Genomic DNA, 19,640 nt, shown 5'->3' with positions numbered 1-19,640 from the left:
CCAAACAGCAAAATATGTGAGCTTGCTGATAGGGTGGATAATGACAGAGAGGACACTTGCTGGGTTCCTGTAAGCATTAAAAGGAGCACTTGGTGTCCCCATGATAATATGGATCAGTTAGCAAGCTGACAAATATTGAACACATTTCCAATAATCCCACCTCCATCATGGGCGTTATGTTGTGGATGTGTGCTAAGTGAAAATCCACAAAATGGCAATAACTTATTTGAATACACCCTGGGCATGATTTTTATAACATTCACTTAATGTGTTAAACGTCTGTAAACACACTGATGTTGTGTATATGTTGCATACAACAAAAACTATGCATTTGTACAGGTTTATGAATGTTGTCTTGCTCTGCCCTGCAGTTTGACATTATAAATGAGAAAACGTTCTCAACTGCCTTACCTGGTAAAATAAATGAAAGAATGTGTGCACATTTGGCCACTTAGAAGAAGGGTTTCATTATTCTTCTACATTTTCATGATGACTATTGGCTTTAAAGAGATATTGACCAACATCTCAGTACTCCTTTGTTTTCAGTCCACTTCCAATATCCTTCTTTCCATCTCACTGTTGATTTGAATTGGAATACGCCTCCCACCCCCCGCTCGCCGCACACTCCCCCATCAAGTAAAGAAGTGCAGATTCTAATGCATCTGCAAAGCCAGAAGTCTAGGCTGGCTCAATTAAAAGACATCTTTCAAAACCCTCTATGTTTGTGAAGATGTGGACGTGTTTGTGCTGTAGCCAATACCTGATGATACAGGACTAAACTCAAGATGACATGCTAAGCCAGATAATTTCACTCGTACGTAGAAATGAATTGAATCCAGTAAAAATATATACAAGTAACACAATTTCATTAGCTACTTTCCCTTACTGTACTGTCCCAAAGTGTCCCTCAACCTCCTCAAACCATCTACAACTTATTAGCAGTGTGATGGACAAATCAACACTCAAACTGATATCGTATATGTGACACAGGGCTTTCACTTTGTAAGAATGGCTGTACATGTACAGTATCAAATGAACCAAGCTGAAGTTATGTCCAATCCAATATTTGTATCGTGTAAAGCGATAGCCACAGACGACTCTTGAATGCATGCAAGAACCACTGGTACAGCATATGTGTTTTGAATGCAATGAAGACAGATCCAGTTTTTTGGCCCATGATCTTTGTCAAATAAAATATTGGATAGACAACAATGTCATCCTATGTGTACAATGGTTACATAATTGGGATACAAAAACAAAAAGCAAAAAACAAAAACAAAAAATTTTTGGAATGAGCTACATGAAAGGGACAAACTAACATATATAAGTCTCAGAATACAAAGCAGTTCTTGTGATTTACAGTATGTGAGAGCACTTAAGAAAGTGTTGCCTTGGGTGGTGTTTCTCTTCATGTTTACATGGCAAAGTGAAGGCCGTGGGCTGCCGAGTGGAGTTTTGAAACCAGAAGTTTCAGCACCTGGCGAAGTGATTGCTGAGTCACTGGTATTGATCAACATGCCCATGAAATCTCGGCAGACAAAACCCATTAAGGTCACTTTGCACTATTGGACTGTAAAATCTCACTTAGAGGCGGGGCGTGGCAGTCCAACGAGGGGGAGGATGGAGCACAAACAAAAATCTGGATCTCGAGACGCATGTGGCAGGGGCAGAGCAAAAACATGAACGTCTAATAAGAATGGAATTGTGTGATTTCTGTTTGGATTGTTAACAATGCACACCAGGCATGTTTATTCACAAATGTCTCCTCACGGAAATGTCACTGACACTCTCGAATAGATGGCCAAGAGTTAAGACTGGAGCACAGTTAAATGTCACAGCAGTTTAACTTGTGGTACAATTAAAGACTACAGAAGGTCAATTCCTCTGATCGCACACAGCCGGGCGAGTCTGGTGAATACAATTAATACTATTTAATGCAAAGTGTGTCAGTGGCATCTTGTTATTCAGAGAATACCACACACAGAGACCAAATATATAAGACTATCAAAGAATGTGTGTTTTTGTATTCAGATGCCTCAAAACCATAAAAAAAAATTATCCATTACAATGTTTGAAGTAGGTGGCAGGCTTCACACAGTAAATCCGGAGCTAAACTGCTATTCGGTGCACAATGTCATTAAATTTCCTAATTATTGGCGGTCCCATAAAAATTGGGAGCATATACAGTGTACAAACTGTTGTAATTCCTATACCGGTCACCTAATTTGGATGGAAATACCCCTCCAATTAAAGCTGAAAGTCTGCACTTAAACACATTGTTTCATTTCAAATCCATAGCGGTGGTTTTTAGATCCAAAAGGAAGAGAAAAATGTTTGTGTCCACACAAAATAAATAAGGCATACTGATTCTGAGACGATAGAATAGTTGCATTGTACAGATACTATCCAAAATGAAGCTTGTTTTTAGTCGAGGGTGTTTTGAGTCTACTGTGTACAAAACAAATATTTCAGGAATACTGTTTCAAGCAAAGAATTACAAAAGTGTGCAGCAGGCAAGTGCAGTGGGGGTATAAAAAATGGTAGTCAGAAGGAAGGTAAGGTGATAGCTGAGGCGATAGGATTAGTATCCGCTGCAAATCCTGTTGAAAAATGAATGCAACACACCAGAGCTAATACACAGGCAGGGATACAAACTGTATGTCTCTATACGAACACCTAAGTTTAGCGCTCACACACACACACAGTTTTTTCCAAAGCGTAGTGTTCTCAACAGCTGAGCTTGTCCTTGAAAACGCAAGGTGGGTAGTTGATAAGCGGAGAAAAGAAAGGGAGTCAGAGGTGATGCTGGAATATATGGGGCCATAGAGAGAGGGATCATCTGAAGAAGTGCAGTGAAGAAGTGAAAGTGAAGAAAGATAATTTACTTTCCTCTAAGCTTCCTTCCTACCACCCAGATAGTATATCCCTGTTCCTCTACCCCCCACGCAGCAATGGGCACCCCTGAGTATGTCTGTCTGTCTGTCTAACTCCAAACTTCCTCACTTCAAAAAGTTCCCCTTTGCGGATTAGGCGGAACAAAGAGGGGTGAATTCCAAACAAGACTGGGGGAACAGAAGTAAAGTGGAAAGTATGGGTGAGGGAGAAGTTGAAGGGCGGACAATTAGGAGATATAGGAATGACGGGAAAGAAGGCTGAGGCAGCAGAAATGGGAGTCTTGGGTTGCAAAGTACTGTCACAGCTCCTAGGGTAGAAAACTCGATTGGATTTTTATTTGGGGATCCGAAGCATTTTTTGCTATCTCCCAGGCAGGAAGTATTACAGCATAAGCACATATATAAGAACATGCAACCGCAACCTTTCAGTCCCAAAGAAATTGACACAAAAGATTGCATGGCTACGGAGCGAGCCCGACTATAAAAATGAAAAAAACATTTTTTTCCTTTTCTGCACGCAGATAAGGGGAACAGGTGTCCACCTTGGAAGGATAGATGGCGATATAACATGATGGAAGCAACACTCTCCCATCTTTATGATTGTTGTTTTCATATACAGTGTGCGTGTGCGTGTGTGGGTGTGTGTGTGTATATATATATAATTTCTTTTCTTCATAGTCCTGACCAATGGTCATATTGTTTTGTTTATGGTGTTGTTGTTGACCGCTTGACTGCAGGCAGGTTGGTTCAATCCCATCTTGGCCAAAAGGTCACATACCGTACACCTGAGGCAAGTCACAAATCAATCCAGAATTACGTGAGCTTAAGTTCCAGTAAGTATTCCTGCGTGGTGTTTTTTTCCCCTGAAGGACGACAGCATTTGTGCAAAATTTGAATGGGTGCATGTGTGCCAGTGCAAGGTCTGCACATCAGTGGACAAGAAGTGAGGAACATGTCGGCAACATTTCATTACGAGTTGGATGACATGCCTTTTAAAAGGGCAGAAGTCCAACTAGAGTGAAGGTTTCGTTTGATATGTGAATGAAGTTCATGGTGAGAGGCATCTAAATATACAGGCCCAAATGCCATAAAGCCAATAGATGAGTCAATTATGGAGTTAGTTTAACAGAAAGACTTTTTTTTCCCCCCTGACTGAAATGATCTAACAACGGCAGCATAATTTGCATTAAAATGTGACCTTGTGTATTACACAGACAAATGAGAAATTATTGAATAAAAAGATAAAATAATTTGAACAATTGTCAATTCATCTATGAACTGACTCGCCTGAAAGGAAAAATTAGTCTGTCATCTAGAATTCTCCTGCAGCAGTAGACTTCGCTGCAGTCCAGGCTAGATGAAGCGGAGTCGAGAAGTACAGACAAAAATGAATGTTGTGGGAATGGGCCAGAAATGTAAGAGGAGAGCATGGTGAGGATTAGAAAGTCACTGAAAGTCAGTCACTTAATTTCCTGGCTAACCTGGCTATGATTATCTCCAGAGTGGAAAAAGAGCGCTTGAAGTCTGGGACTAGACTAATCCACGGTGACTAACCTCCACCTCTCATTTCCTCTAGATTAACCCACTCTGCTACTTAATGAAATGGTAAAGGTGGGCCGGTATTATAGAGTGAGAAAGAAAGATTGCGTGTGGACACACGCCACCAAATAAGGAAAATAAACTTAGCAAAACCAGAACAGCTCTCAGTAGAATATTTAGCTGAACATTTAAAACATTGTAGTAGGATACATGGACCCATTTTGATTTGGGTGGTCTGTGGTGGTCTGAAGGTAACACATACTGTATAAAATACAGCAATACATTTGTCAAACTTCACCTTTTTCCTGGATATGAATTTTTTGGTCAATGCACCCTTTCACATTCCTGTTAAGTATTTAGCCCACTACCCAAACAATCACAGATGGCTCGTTAATTTTTGCTTGACTTTGGGGAGGGGGGTGGGGGGGTGATGGGTGTCTTATCAAATATGCCGTATGGTAGCTGGTTACTACTTGGCTTAACTAATGTGCAGCTATGTCAAGCAAACTTCATAATGGTACTGGCACCACAAAACCGGGACATTCACTTCAGTGTGTGCAGTTGTATTTTTTGGCACATACTAGAGTTTCCTCCATGTGCCATCCCTGCAATAAAGTGGTGTGTCTGGGGTCAGCTGGGAAAGTTCCAAGCTCCATGCATAATAAGAATAAGTGGTATGGATAATGGCTAGCTGGATGGATGGTCTGGTGTCAAGACTCCACTATAATTGAGAAAATGTGCCAATGTAAGGATTGCCAAGTCTCGAATGAGATAGCAACTGGGGGGAAAGCCAAAATAGAAAAAAAAGACGAGAGGGAAAGACATCTAGTCAGATCAAATAACAGATGCTTACTCGGGAGATTATTATATATATTATATCTCTACCTCATGGAAAAGATAAGGATAAATGCACATGTGTACTACTTATACTTTTGAGTGTGACCATTTGGGCAAGATTGGCTCCCCATTCATTTTAGAATTATTTTTAAGATCCTCCTCTTTGTTTTCAAATCTCTGAATAATCTCGCGCCACCTTACCTCTCTGAGCTCATACGCCCCTACACTCCTGCCCGGCGCCTCAGGTCTGTGGACCAGTCTTTGCTAGACGTACCAAGAACTAAACTGAGGCTCAGAGGGGATCGAGCCTTTTCTGTTGCTGGTCCATCTCTCTGGAATGACCTCCCACTGAACATTCGGCAAGCCTCCTCGCTGCCCATCTTTAAAGCCCTCCTCAAAACTCACTTGTATTCTTTGGCGTTTGACTCAGCATGACTTAGATTTGCTATTGGTTTTACTGCTTGGTGCTTTCTACCGCCTTATTACTTATTACTTATTACTGATTCGTCTTACTGTTTATTGTATATGTTAAATCGCTCCATGTACAGCACTTTGTATGCAGCGATGGCTGTTTGAAAGTGCTCTATAAATACTGTTGACTTGACTTGTTGTTGACTTGTTGAAGATTATGTATCACTATTTTTTTTTTTTGTAAAGGACGACACTACAGATCACATTCACAGGAAGAGAAAGTTCTCAATCACAATTTAACCTCTCCCAAAAGCTACTAGCAAATGCCTCCCGCAAAGGCCAGCCTGACCAGTGTCATGCCACTTGCCCTGCTATGCCACCGGCTGGGCCCCAGCTGGCCAATTAGCTCCTCTCTTAGTGTGGAGCTCCGCCAATAAAAATCCCTGTGAGATTTCAGTTAGTCTGAACCCACAGATGGGCGGACATAGAATAAAAGCGAGGGAGAGTTGACGGGGAGGGCTGGCCATGAGTGTGAAAGAGAAGGTGAGACCCACTTGGCTTTAATTCTCTGTCACGACTGTGACATCTTTGTTGAGTTCGCGGCGGGAAACAAATGTACTCATTGAAAGTTGACATGAGACTCCTGATGTCTGTAATAAGCAACAAATGATTTTTTTGCATCCAATTTTCAACACATTAATAATGTATGCCTTAACAGTAGATGTTGGATTAATTACAGGAGGGCTTGAATGTTACTGGAGAATACGTGCCCTGTGTAGATGCATAATCGTTCTGACACAATGCAGAAGACTAATTCCTCAAGACAAAAGTCAGCTTTCTTTTAAAGCTCTACCTCTTGAAAATATTTCAAATGAAGAAAAGTAATTGATTTAGAAACAGTTAAGACAAAAACATCTGTGCTCATAAAAGAATAGCCGTGTTGCCTCTTACACCAAAATTAATTTAAGAAAAAAAAGCGTGTATAGTTTTATGGCAAATACATTCCGGGGAATCTGACAATAAAATGTCTAATGGGTCTGGCATTGAGTGCCCACGGTCAGTGGAAGCCTGATTGGCCAACTGGCTTATGATGTACTGGTGGAAACACTGCCTGTTGGAACTGGCACTCGCTGAAGTTAAGATGCAAAAGACTGACTGAGTGACTATAATACTAGTTTGTGATTGGATGGCGTGAAGGAGAGAGGTACCCTGGATACACAACACATAAAAACCTATTTCCAACATAGTTCTCCAAAAGATAAAGAGATTCTACTCCATAATCACTGTACAGTGTGTGTATACACAAAATGGGTGCACATGTCTGTAATGTGCAATGTAGGTAACAAAATCAACAATCTCGAAAAATTTACACACACATAGGGATATATAGGAATGAAAAAGATGCTAGACAAAGCAGCATCTATTTTTCAGCAGGGCCTGGTTTCTCACGTTCAGTGGACAGCCCACGGCGTTTGAGAGCAGAGACCATGGCATGATTTTTCACAATTTTGAAGATTCATTTTAAATCTTTGAAATAATTTTTAATCATTTAAATTGGAAAACAGATATAACCCTTTTTAATGGTGTTTAACATTGAGAAGACTTTAATGTTCATTTTAAATGGTCTTTAGAGTTATACATTTCAGAAGTATATATACAGTATATATTAATAGACACACACACACATATGCATATTCATATATATATATACATACACACATACATATATATATAAACTATGACAATGTAATGATAGAAAATATCTTGCTATGTGCACCATATGAGGTATGAGGTATCATTATCTCACAATTTGATCCTGGAAAGAATGTTTCTTCAGTTTATTATGTCAGGAAATGATGAATTGTGTCTGTTGAAGCTGGGATCATGGCCCAACAATCAGTCAAAGAGTCATGGGTCACCAAACCACAGAGCTGCTTTGACCCAAACTTTATGAAACCTAATTAGGGGGAGTCATACGTGTTTGAAAGTGATAACTCATGACATGTTAACACATTCTGCCAGCCTATGCATATATGTCTACTGACATGTTTTACTGTGCAATATAAAACTATTGGCTGTTCATATATGTCAGCTGCATGTTTTCAACCTTTCATTCTGCTTTGTGAAGGCTCAGCACTCAAGGCAGTGAGGCACCAGGGCCAGACAACATGGTCAGAGTCATCCACTAATCATATTAACATTCCTGTGTAATAACACAATCCAACTCTTCTTTCCAGACGATCTCTCCAACTCTAACCCCTGACTTCCCTAATGCTAACCATTTTGTTCCAACCATTCCTGACCAGATTATTTTCTGCGTACAATTCCTTCCAAGAAAATCTGATGAAAATGGCTTGGCAATTGATCAGATCCAAATGCCAACAACAGTTTTAGTTCAGTTTGAGAAAATATTCAGTCTTGGTGATGATCGATATTTAATACCTCCCACCTCCTAATATGAATCGTGTGGTTATGTATTGGTTGTCGTGTGTGCTAACACGAGACCAACTTGACCAGTTCACATAAAGCATGGACCAAGGAATGGCATGGCCCAAGTTCGAATAAAATGGCCCAAGTTCGAATAAAGGAACTAAAAACAATGTTTTAAGTTTAAGTTCATCCTTAAACTAATCAGCTAGTTGGAGTTTATTGGAAGGAAATATCTTTAGTTGGAAATGTGTGACCACTACTACTTGCAAGCGTTCCAGAGCTGTAAAATTGGAACTGATGTCAATAGTGCAGAGCTCTCATTAGGTCACCCCGAAGAGTTTTAATTGATTTCATGTCTGACCTCTGGCCAGGTCATTCCAAACCTTTCAACCTCTTTAAGTCTTGCAGTTTGGAGTTAATTTGGATGTTTGCTTTGGATTGTCATCTCGCTGAATTGTGGCATTTTTAATCATCTTCACTTCGCCCAAAAATTACTGAGATTTGAAGCTCTTTGTATTTCCCCTTAAACTCTCCAGCCGCATCAGACGAATTCCAAAGTCCTGTGGTTGCCATGATACAAAGGTATGGTGGACATCGGAATCAGTCATCTTCATTGGCCAAGTATGTAAAACACACAAGGAGTTTGTCTCTGGTACTATAAGCTACACTAGTATAGCAATAACAAGCACCTACGATAAACAAAGACATGACATACACGTGTAGAAAGACTTTTGGTCATTAAGGGTACCATTGTGCAGTACCACCCGATGACAACTGTAGCTTAGCCAGGTTTTGGTGAAGCAGAGCACGGCAGAACATGCAAAGGTTTTGTTGGTCCTTATGAGAAGAGGTGCGTCCGTCGTGTTTGGCAGAGAACGTAGATTAGCAAGATGGTTCAACGGGAGCTTTACAAGCGCGCCGGCTTGCCCCCCCTCCCCTTTTACGGCGGGGTTTCCATGCTCGGTACAGCGCGGCCGCCCCGCCAGCTATTTACTCCGAAAGACCTTGTGGGTTTGTGTATGTTGGCGAAAAAAGTAGGAGTGTCAATAACAAGTCTTCTCTCGAGTAAGTAAGCAGCATATGGTCGCCAAGAATGAACAGAAATGACAGAAACAAAGACAGTAATGGGGAGCACATAACCGAGTCAGACACTTGTGCCGGTGCCATCTTGGTGATGTGTATTGTTTCTGTGCCATACATATTTATAATACAAAAGGTTAAGCAGTTTATTATCCAACAGTAGCATAACTTACCAAATGATTTATGTTTTACATAATAATAATAATAATACATTTTATTTATAAGCACCTTTCACAACACTCAAGGACACTTTACAATCGAGAGCAAAACAATAAAACCAACTTCACCTGGCTTCTTCATTTGAATGAAGTCTTGTGATCCCACTAATTTAGCCCATTGGCCAAAAAATGTAAAAAAAGACTAATTGTTAAATGTACAATGAAAATAAATGTCTTCTAAACTTGACATGCAAAAACACCAAAAACACTTTGCTACTCCTTCCTAACACTGGAAGCATTTCAGTGAATTTAGATTCAAGTATTAGTATTTTTCAATCTCGTGTGGAAAAAATGTTTGGACTTTTTGCTGAAAATGTGGTGTTTTAAAAAAGATGTAAACTTTCATTGGCTACTTTAATTAACAGGGAAGGGTGATGCCGCATCATATTAACGCAAAACTTCAGCCGAGTTAAGCTACTTTTGCAGATGCCTATGGAATGAGCCACCTGTTTTGGCAACTCCAGTGCAGAGATGGCAGATGTGTGCTTTGAATAAGTCAGATTGATGTCATTATTGCGTTTTTTTCCCTATTGCTTAATGCATGCGGCTCTGAGGGGATTTCCATCAACCAGTCAATTTTGCAACTTTTACTGTTCTGTAGCCAAATTACAGGTATATAGAAGCTGCATTTGGCTTTGACTGACTTTTTTTTTCATTTTTATATCCCCTTCTGGAAACCACTGTCGCAGCTTCAATCGCACACACATACACATTAACACTCTGTATTACGAGACAGTTGGTGTGAATGATTTAAGTGTTAATGGCTCCAGATCTCTAACAATGACTCATCCACTAATTGCTTCAGTCAGTCATAACTATGGAACCTTACTGTAGATTACCTCATGACGCAGTTTCTGTGTGTGTGTGTGTGCGTGTGTGTGTATGTGTGTGTGTGTGCGCGCACGTACAAAAGTGAATTTGGCTTCATGGTATCCGGTCCATGGGGACACAGGAAGAAATGTAGGGGGAGACAGGTGAACAATTAATGTCCAGACACAAGTGCATCTCTATTATTGACTGGGACAGGGAGAGGTTACATATATCAAAACAGTCTGCGTGGGTGTGTGCATGTGTCTAAGTTAGTCACGCAGACGTGAATATGTCGGGGTTCACTGATCCCATCTTGTCTGATTTGGGGATTATAACCCCATGACCCGAAGCAAGCCTAAACTTAAATGCACACGCACACACACACACACACACACACACACACACACACACACACACACACACACACACAACCACACACAGTTTTATGGAAACCAGTGAGTGTTGGATCGCAGTTTTGATTAATACTATAAAACGATTAAAGAGCGAATCATATATAAAGTAATGAGTAGGGGAATAAGACTATACTCTGTGGTATGATCACTTTGCATTTGTCTTTACACTTTCAATAAGCATTTTGGCTCTCTTGACCCTCCCTTCTCTAATTTGAGTAGCTGTTCTGGGACAATTAGCAGGAACCACACAGACTCCATTTGCTTCCATTAGATTCATCTTATTTGTCCTCTTTCAACGCTCTTCTTGTCTTTCTAAGGTTCGGATATAACAGAGTTAGACAAAGCAGTTACTTGACTTGATTCTCACCACACCTTACTTCACCTGCGAATTTACAATGACAAATACAACATATAATCTGCAGTGCCCTCCATAATTATTGGTTAAGATGTATTAATAGCCTTTGTTGATGCTAAGATTTAACCTTAAGCAAATTTTTAAAAAAGACATGTTACATACGGTGCATACAGTCCATACTATATCTCCATTTTAATAATAATAATAATAATAAATTTTATTTGTAAGCGCCTTTCACAGCCCTCAAGGACACTTTACAACCAAGAGCAAACAATAAAACCACTGATAGAATTGTAAATAAAAGAAGAGATAGATTTAAATTGAATATGCAAGTCTGATTAGTTTTAGATAAGTGCTCTTTCGTAACATTTACAAAATATTTAGCGTACACTGTCGGTCGAAGTTGCCGTATTGTATTTATAATGTAAAATGAAAAATCGAACAAAGGAAAACAAACACAAGTCGGTCAACTAGTTTTTTTGTTTCAAGCTTTGCTTAACCTCATGATCTCAATCACACACACTGCCGAAAAACAAAAAACGCTCACATGACCGCAATAAAAAAGAAAAAGAAAAAAGCAAAAACTAATCTGGAGACAATTTGGTGCATATCTACATATCAAGCCTTATTATTTCTTGAGAAGACGAGTGTCACTTTTCCCAAGACAACCACAAAACCTCAAGTGATTCCTGAGTCACAAACTCTCGACTGCCAAATCTCTGTACAGTAGCCTCATGCACTTTCCTAATACCAGCTGCATAATTCTTATTCTCTCTCACATTGACTAAGGCATATTTTTTCTGGCTTAGCTATCTGCTTCAGCTATCTGACTGCAGGTCATTCAGAGTGCTGCTACTCATCCGGTGTTCAAGGAATCTAAGTTAATTCTGAACACTCCCCTTTTGTGGTCCTTTTACCAGCTCCCAATCTAAGCTTGTGTCTGTTTTAAGAGACTGATATGCTTCGTACATTAAACTAGTCATAATATGTATCACTGGTTATATTTCAAAGCAAAACCAGTCAACTGGGCTCCTTGTTTTCTTTATTCAGTCGGTAAGGTGTGTCTTTGTATGTCTCTTCAACGGGCATTTTTTTCTCCCCTAGACAATGGAAACAAACAAAAAGTAGAACATTCAAATCCTCTGGCAAATAGTAAAATAGGTCTTTTCGTCATGACAGTGGTGAATATAATATTAACACAATAACGCAAAATATTCACTTTTGAGGTCGCTTCAAATGGTGCTTGATTTTATTGTGCTACATTTAACTGTGTTCAATCTTCCCCCTTGGCTGAGTGACTGACTAAATAACAGATGGTTAATGCATAAACCCATCAACTACTTCATGAACAACTATGGAAAATCTCATTCCAAGTACACTTTATAGTTCCTTTGAAGCTGTTAAGTGCGAACCATGCTTGAGCCACTGTGGTAAACAACAGCGCACAAACAAATCTCTTAAACTCGCCTGTAACAACGAGCTAAACTCAGCCACAGTGTTTATTGCCATCTATTTCCATGAAAGGTAGAAGGGTTCCTTCCATGCACAGCCATACAACAACCAAAGATAGAGCAGAGATCACATGGGCATTGAAGGTAGCAAAGAAAGGGGTTGAGTGCTTATGCACTTGTATAGAACCGAGGTTAGGGAGAGAGAATTTTGCTGGCCTCCAAATGGCCATAAAAGGTCTGATAAAATATGTATTATTCAAGGTATAAAGCCTACAATTGTAGCATCAGTAAACTGCATTTTTCGGAATGTGTGCACAACTTTAGTCATCAAAATAAGCATTTTATGGGAATTGTGGCTTGGGATTTTCCCCAATTGTGAATCACACAATAGTGAAGTGATGCAGAGGAACACTGGATACCGTTCAGAAGACTGAAACCTTGAACGGGAAGAGAAACAATCACAGAAACACACATTCATTCTGAACGGAAATCTGTATGAAATCTGGAAGCACACCCAAACAAGCAAGACAGTCTAGATTCCGAACTGGGAATTCTGTCTTAATCAACAGGATATAATACAAGGTTGTCTTATAATAGTACATGAGTGACAAAGGCACATCTTGATCTTCTATTGTGCTGTGTCCCAAAAGGCATACGTCAATGAAACAGACATTTGTCATCAATATTAACATGTGTAATGTACAGGTTCGGGCTGGGGGGAAAAAAGTTGACAAAGTACCACCACAACCACCAAAAAAAAAAACTGTCGAAAGATTTATTTAGTTATTTATTGCGCTGAGTCATTGCCAGCATCACTGTACGCCATCCACACAGACTTTCCAGGCCATATAAGTCCATTAGGTGCACAAGGTCCACAAGTGTACTCGAACAAAATCACACATGACCTTTTTGAAAATTCTATTAGCATCCTCTCTTGGTGGAAAGTTGACACTGCATCAGTGATGTTTTCCACGTTAGAGTGGGACACGTCTCGTTACGTGTCCCCACATTACGTATGTTCAAAATAGTTTTTACAAGGATGCTTTTCCTGATGCATCCCACTCATTTTACCAAAGGCAGTGCCCTGGAATTAGAGTCAAGCAAATCCATTAACATGTTAGCATTTGTGATATAATCTCCGTCTCTCTATGTGTATATATATATATATATATATATATATATATACACATACATACATACACACATATATGTATGTCTGTAAGTGAATGCATACATGACTATTTTTTTTAAAGTTTTTGACTTTCAATGGTCCTGCCTAAAAGCCTCAACATCTGTGCGCATGACTATCAAACTAACATATGAATCACATGAGAGCTCTCACAGTGCATTCTATTTCAACACCACTAAATACAAGTATTAGCGTATGTCTTAAAACTGTTGAAAGCAAGGTGCATAAGCACTTCACACTCAAAGCACCAAAAAAAAGCATTTAGCCCTGAGCTGCTCCTGTGATGGCAGTAACAATCCATTTAGACTGCAGCTCTACCAAAAGTACCAATTGTAAGCCTTTGTATGATTAAAAAAATGAAAGAAAAAAACTGATGTAGCCAAACCTTCCCCTTTATAGGGAAAATGGCACCAGGGATTCTTTTCTTCCTAAATTCAATGAGATTCGAAAACTGATGACTCCATTCAATTTGCAAAAGTAAATTAACACACACAGTATGCAGAGCTCCTAATTTATGTATGCTAACCTTGTAGCCGACTGTTGCCACTGCCAAACATCCTTGGTCTGATGCCGTGTACAGAGAATCCTCGGTTTATAACAGTACGGGCATAGGCTGATTTGAGGTTCGGGATTGAGAGCAATGTGTGGCCAATTATAAATATGTACCGTAATTACACAGTACATGAAAACATACCATGTCACCGCCTTTCTCTTGCATTTATGGCCAGGAATTGTTTTTCATATAAACTCTATTGATCAATCAGCTAATAATCTGGCAAAACAGCCAGCGAAAATAAGTGTGAAACGCAAAGCTGAAGACTTCTATGATATGTTCTGATTTATTTCCTTATTGATGATTGATTCTTGGGGACTGTTTCAATGTTGTCTGTTGTTTGTCTGTTCTGTGGGGGCATGGAGGGGCGTGGAGGGGGGGGGGAATACTGGTGAAACAAAATAGAAGAGACAATGTGTGAAAAAGTAGATCTGTTGTTAATTGAAATACTTTTGTAATCTCTCAAAAGTGAAAATGAATGTCAACCTCTGAGGCTTTTTAATTGGTCTTCCTACCTGATTTATAAACAATAACAAGATCTTCTACTCTGGAGTGAAGTGTGGCTATTGATTCCACGAGGAAGGTTGCCCTCTCTGTAACCAAACCAAATTACTTTGAGAACTAAATTAAAGTAAGGCAGGCATAGTAGTGTGAATACATTCTCGTGGCATTCATGTGGCATTTAAATGATCTAAGTATGATTACATTGTAAAATGAAACCTTGTACGCAACTATCTTGTTGACAAGTTTAGAATTTAGCCAAAACTAAAGAATTGATTTTTAACATGGCAGAAGGAGAAAAAATGTTTGTCATCATTTCGTATCAAAAAGGAGTCTCTCTTTGAGGACGGGTCAATTGGACTTTCTTGCAACATGAAATATATTGTTTTTTGCCAAGATTCATTTGATTTAATAAATTGCCATTCTTAGTTAACCTTAAGTTCCAGCACTGTATAGGAATAATATATTTTGCCAATAATTCTCACCACTTCAATTCATCTCAATAGCGTAGTGTTATACTGGACAATAACTCAACAACACACATGCATTCACATTATAATTTAAGTGTGAGTGGTTTGTCCATCTGTGGTGATACTGGCACGTATACTGTTTGAAATGCAAGATAATGAAAATCAAATCAGTCTGGAAATGAGTAAGTGATACGGTGCAATAACCATCCTATCGAAAGAAAGACCGTGGGTGTCTTACAGACAGAAATATTTACATTTGGCAAGCAAAATAAGTTATTGCTGGATGACACCTGACAACAATGTGGGAGGTGATTCTTCATTAGCACTTTGATAATGTACTGTTATTCCAGCGACTTGTTTGAGTCAACCACAGAGGGGGAGCTGAGAGGATGCAACAATGATCTTGTGATTTGAGCATGAGCAGCTGGAACACAAGGTAGCAAAACCTTATCTGGGAGATTATTCCATGGCACTATATCTGTTATGCCTTCATTGAAGGATTAACTTATTCAGGGTGTTATTGCACATTATTACACATAGTATCAAGGAAAATGCTGTAAAAAAAAAAATCAATCAACTCCTACCATGACATACCACTGCATTGCAAAGTATCAGTTCTGCAGTCTGAATGCACCTTACAACAAAAATTCAAACAACTTGATCCCCGATAAAGGCTAAAATGCAATAATAATTTTGATAGATGAGTGTCGGGTTTGGAAAAATAAAAACACATTACATTGAAGGCTTCAGGTCGGGTTTTTGTAGTCTCTCGCACATTGGCATCTTATCTCATAGAAAGAAGTAACATTGAAAAGCTAAACAAACGTCACAAGGCTTAAACTGTTATGTCTGCTTGAAGTAAAGAACCTTACCCTGTCCTTATCATGCCCGAGACGTCGAGGGTCCACTTCCTCATATGTGGGCACCATTCCCTCTCGCTTTGCCTGCTGGTATTCTTTTTTTAGCAGTTGGATTCGATCCATGTTGCTGCAAACACACAGGAAAGTCTTGTCACAATAGGCACAATACATGTTATTTATGAGCATTTTTCTACTCACTTAAGGTCAGCATTCAAACATTGAAAACTTTAACAAAACCTAATGACAATAAACAAATATATAAACAGACGGAAGGAACCGTGAGGTGGATGGAAAAGGAACACCTAAGAGTGCAAGAAGACGTTTAAGAAGGGCATTGAAAGTGAGGCACAAAATTTTTCAAGGATACGATTGACTGCCAAAGATCAGGGGTGATATAATTCAACAAAGGGGTTCGAGCTGCGGAATTTTAAACAGATTGATAACAAGTTTGAGCCATACTGATACAGTAGCTTGTAGCAATGCACTCAGAACAGAACCTTGAGGAAAACCAGTAATCACAGTAAGTGAGCGGGATTTGAAAGATCCAAGAACTGCATGAACTGGCCAGTGAGTTGAGTGGCCAGAACGATATGATTTTAAAGCAGCGAAAGTATGTGTTGTGAAGCCTGTGGACACAAAGATTGCTCTGGGAAATGCTTGGTATGCACTTGTGACCACACTGAAGACAGTCCACCTAGTCCGACAGATGCATGCTACAATCACAAAACTGGCGTGAATAACCACAACACAGAGACATTTCCATTCCTACTGATGTAGAGAGATGGAAAGAAGGACAAACAACAACATTGTGGTGAACAACCACCAGCATGATTGATCAAAGTGACTGCACAGCTCAATGTCTCTGGCGCTTATTTTATCCTATAAAAATAAATAAAAAATATTGAAATAACATTTTATAGCTATTTCTGAGGTTAGCTGGGCTTTTTCAATGCTAAAATTAACACTGCAGCCCTGTGATGTGGTTCTCTCTCTTGCAGAAAGAGATTAATTCTTTGCACTTGCTAGGTCACACCAATAAAAATTCAATGAATGTTTAAAATGAGCCACAAAAATGTGGCATGTTGTTAATAACGGTGGAATGAATATTTAAGTAATCTGTTCCATTTGTAATGTTATGAGAATGATAGATGTACAGTATCGTCTTAAATAAGAAATGTGTCATAAAGAACTATAAATATTTACATGGGTGATAAGAAGACGCCGTCTAATGATGCACATTCAAAATCTGTTCAAGATGAAAAAGTGTGGGGCTGCGGTGTGGATAGCGACAGATCAATTGAATATCATAAATGATGATACATATTAATATTGGGCCAAGTGAACTGACAAATCCCAAATCATTAAACGATTTAAACACATCAGACATCATTATTTATTTAAAATCCAATGTCTGGTGGACCAAGTTTTAAAAAAAATAAAACGTTTTTTCCACAGTATAAGGCACTTCGGCGTATTAGGCGCAACTTCTATGAATGGCCTATTTTAAAACTGTTTTCATATATAGAGCATACTGCATTAAGAGGTGCATGGAATAGAAGCTACAATAGTGGTTGAGGTTGCATTATGCATTAACTAGATGCAGCTACACTAAAGGGCATACAATACAACATAGCCTTATTTATATGACGCTTTCACAACCACTGCAGTTGTAAAAAAGTGCTTGATAGAACATTTAAAAAACCACGTCCAAGAAATCGAAATATTGATCCATATATAAGGCGCATCGGATTATAAGGCGCACTGCCGCCTTTTGAGAACATTTCGGTGCACTTTTTAGTGCGGAAAATACAGTAAAAGGGTGATGCAATCACACTTCATGACTTTCATGTTTAGCATGAAACATATCAAATGTTGTGATAGTTCCGAATATTGCACGTACTATGAAACAAATGAGTGTGTATACGTAAATACATGCATGCATCGATACATACCTGTACATGTACATATTTAAAATACACACACACACGCACACACAAGCCTTGACAAGAGGGTGTTGTAGTCTGCGTTTGTCCCTGATGCCTAGTAGTAGAAGATCATTACGCTCTGTGTCATAAAAGAATGAACTAGACGAGAACAACGAAGGCCGATCAATGTGTTATCTGTCCCTCCCTGTATCTTGTATCTATGTGTCACGCAGCTGCACTCTCGGGCTGGTAGATGAACACACACAACATAAATACAAAAGTGCCCGAAGCCATGTGGTAAATTGAGAATAAGTAAATGCGTCAATCATTTATCATCTATATTTTTTATACAATCCATCTCTCTATACCCCCCACCCTTAATCTTTTTATATCTGCTTATCTCCATCGCCTCTGCCCTGGTTCCGCCTCATCTCCCTCCCTCGTCTCGGCCTTCATCATTTTTGTCTCCCTAATCTCCCTACCTTGTGTTTTGCACTAATTATCTGACATCTTCACTAATGAAGTTTGACAACAAAAGATGACCAACGATGGCAGGTGGGTCAGAACGGAAAGGCATTGGAGAAAGGAAATACGTGTAAGAGACAACTACACACTCGTACAGTGTGATTGTGTTATGAGGTTGGTACTTCTAATCGCATAGGTTGTGCCAAGGCTCACTTAGCTCTTTAGGCTAACAGGAAGCGACACGTGTTTTTAAAGTGCAGCTGACAGGATATGACACCGCTCCTCTTGCAGCACCATAAGCACCAAGAGTAATTACGCTTCTGTCGACTGCCATGACATCAATCGGACTGGCTGTCGTAATGCCTGCGCATGCTACACTCTGTGGAAGAAAAGGCAGGCATCCTGCCTTTCTAACGTTCTGGGTGTCTCATTCAACAGATTGAAAATTATGTAGACATGTCTTCTGCATGCGCATGAGGTGCTGCAGGTGGTAGAGTAGCTGGCATCAAACCCTCATTGTGGACTTTCCCCTTTGACTCGGCAGCAGGCTAATTTGCTCAATACCAATGCCAATGTGTGGATAAAATTTACCGCTTGTTCTCAGTAGAGTTGAGGATGTTTTTTTGTGATGTGCCCTGGCACATCGACTGGCAACCAGTCTAGGGTCGGGGATTGGTGTCGAGTCTACACCAACAAACTACATCAAAATTATTACATCACTCGCCAAAAAGCATAATTGCCAACATCATTTTGAAACATTTTAGATAAACAGTGGAAGAACAAAAAATTCATCCAAAAAAAAAAAAGTTCCATTGTCCTGAATCAAATTTTGGACACGACATCATCAGTTCATTTCCATTCTGATGTTACCTTCACAAGCTAAAAAGACCAGCGAATTAGCTCCTCAATTGATACCACTTTTTTCTGTTCTATTTGAATGGACCTATATTTATATTAAGTATATTTCGTTATTTCGATAAACATTTCAAATAATGCATTTTAGAGCTGTAACTGCAATACTGTGGCACAGCACTATTTTTTGCTCTTGGATATCATAACGACCCATTTTTACATTTCCATAACATTTAATCCAATTTGGGACAAGGCTAAAGACTACAGCCAGCAAGTGCCGCGCTCTGAGAGCAATAATTCTGCAAAAAGGAAGTGATCATTACAAAATACATTTTTGGAGATGACCTTTCTGTTTTTTTCTTCCTTCTCAGCCAATTTGGCTTTGCT

General features: G+C 39.3%; 1 protein-coding gene across 2 annotated transcripts in view; it reads right to left on the bottom strand.

The window, feature by feature from the left end:
- pard3bb (par-3 family cell polarity regulator beta b) overlaps nt 1-19,640 on the bottom strand; it is a 121,709-nt gene that overhangs the window by 26,841 nt on the left and 75,228 nt on the right. For both annotated transcript variants that reach the window (XM_052081440.1, XM_052081441.1), the window contains one exon: nt 16,024-16,138. In XM_052081440.1, coding sequence (XP_051937400.1) covers nt 16,024-16,138 — 115 coding nt within the window. The remainder of the gene's footprint in view (nt 1-16,023; nt 16,139-19,640) is intronic.

The sequence above is a fragment of the Hippocampus zosterae genome, chromosome 12 (genome assembly GCF_025434085.1).
Source record: "Hippocampus zosterae strain Florida chromosome 12, ASM2543408v3, whole genome shotgun sequence".
Lineage (NCBI taxonomy): Eukaryota > Metazoa > Chordata > Actinopteri > Syngnathiformes > Syngnathidae > Hippocampus > Hippocampus zosterae.
Note: the sequence above shows the minus strand (reverse complement) of the source record. Positions and strands in the feature narration are given on the sequence as shown.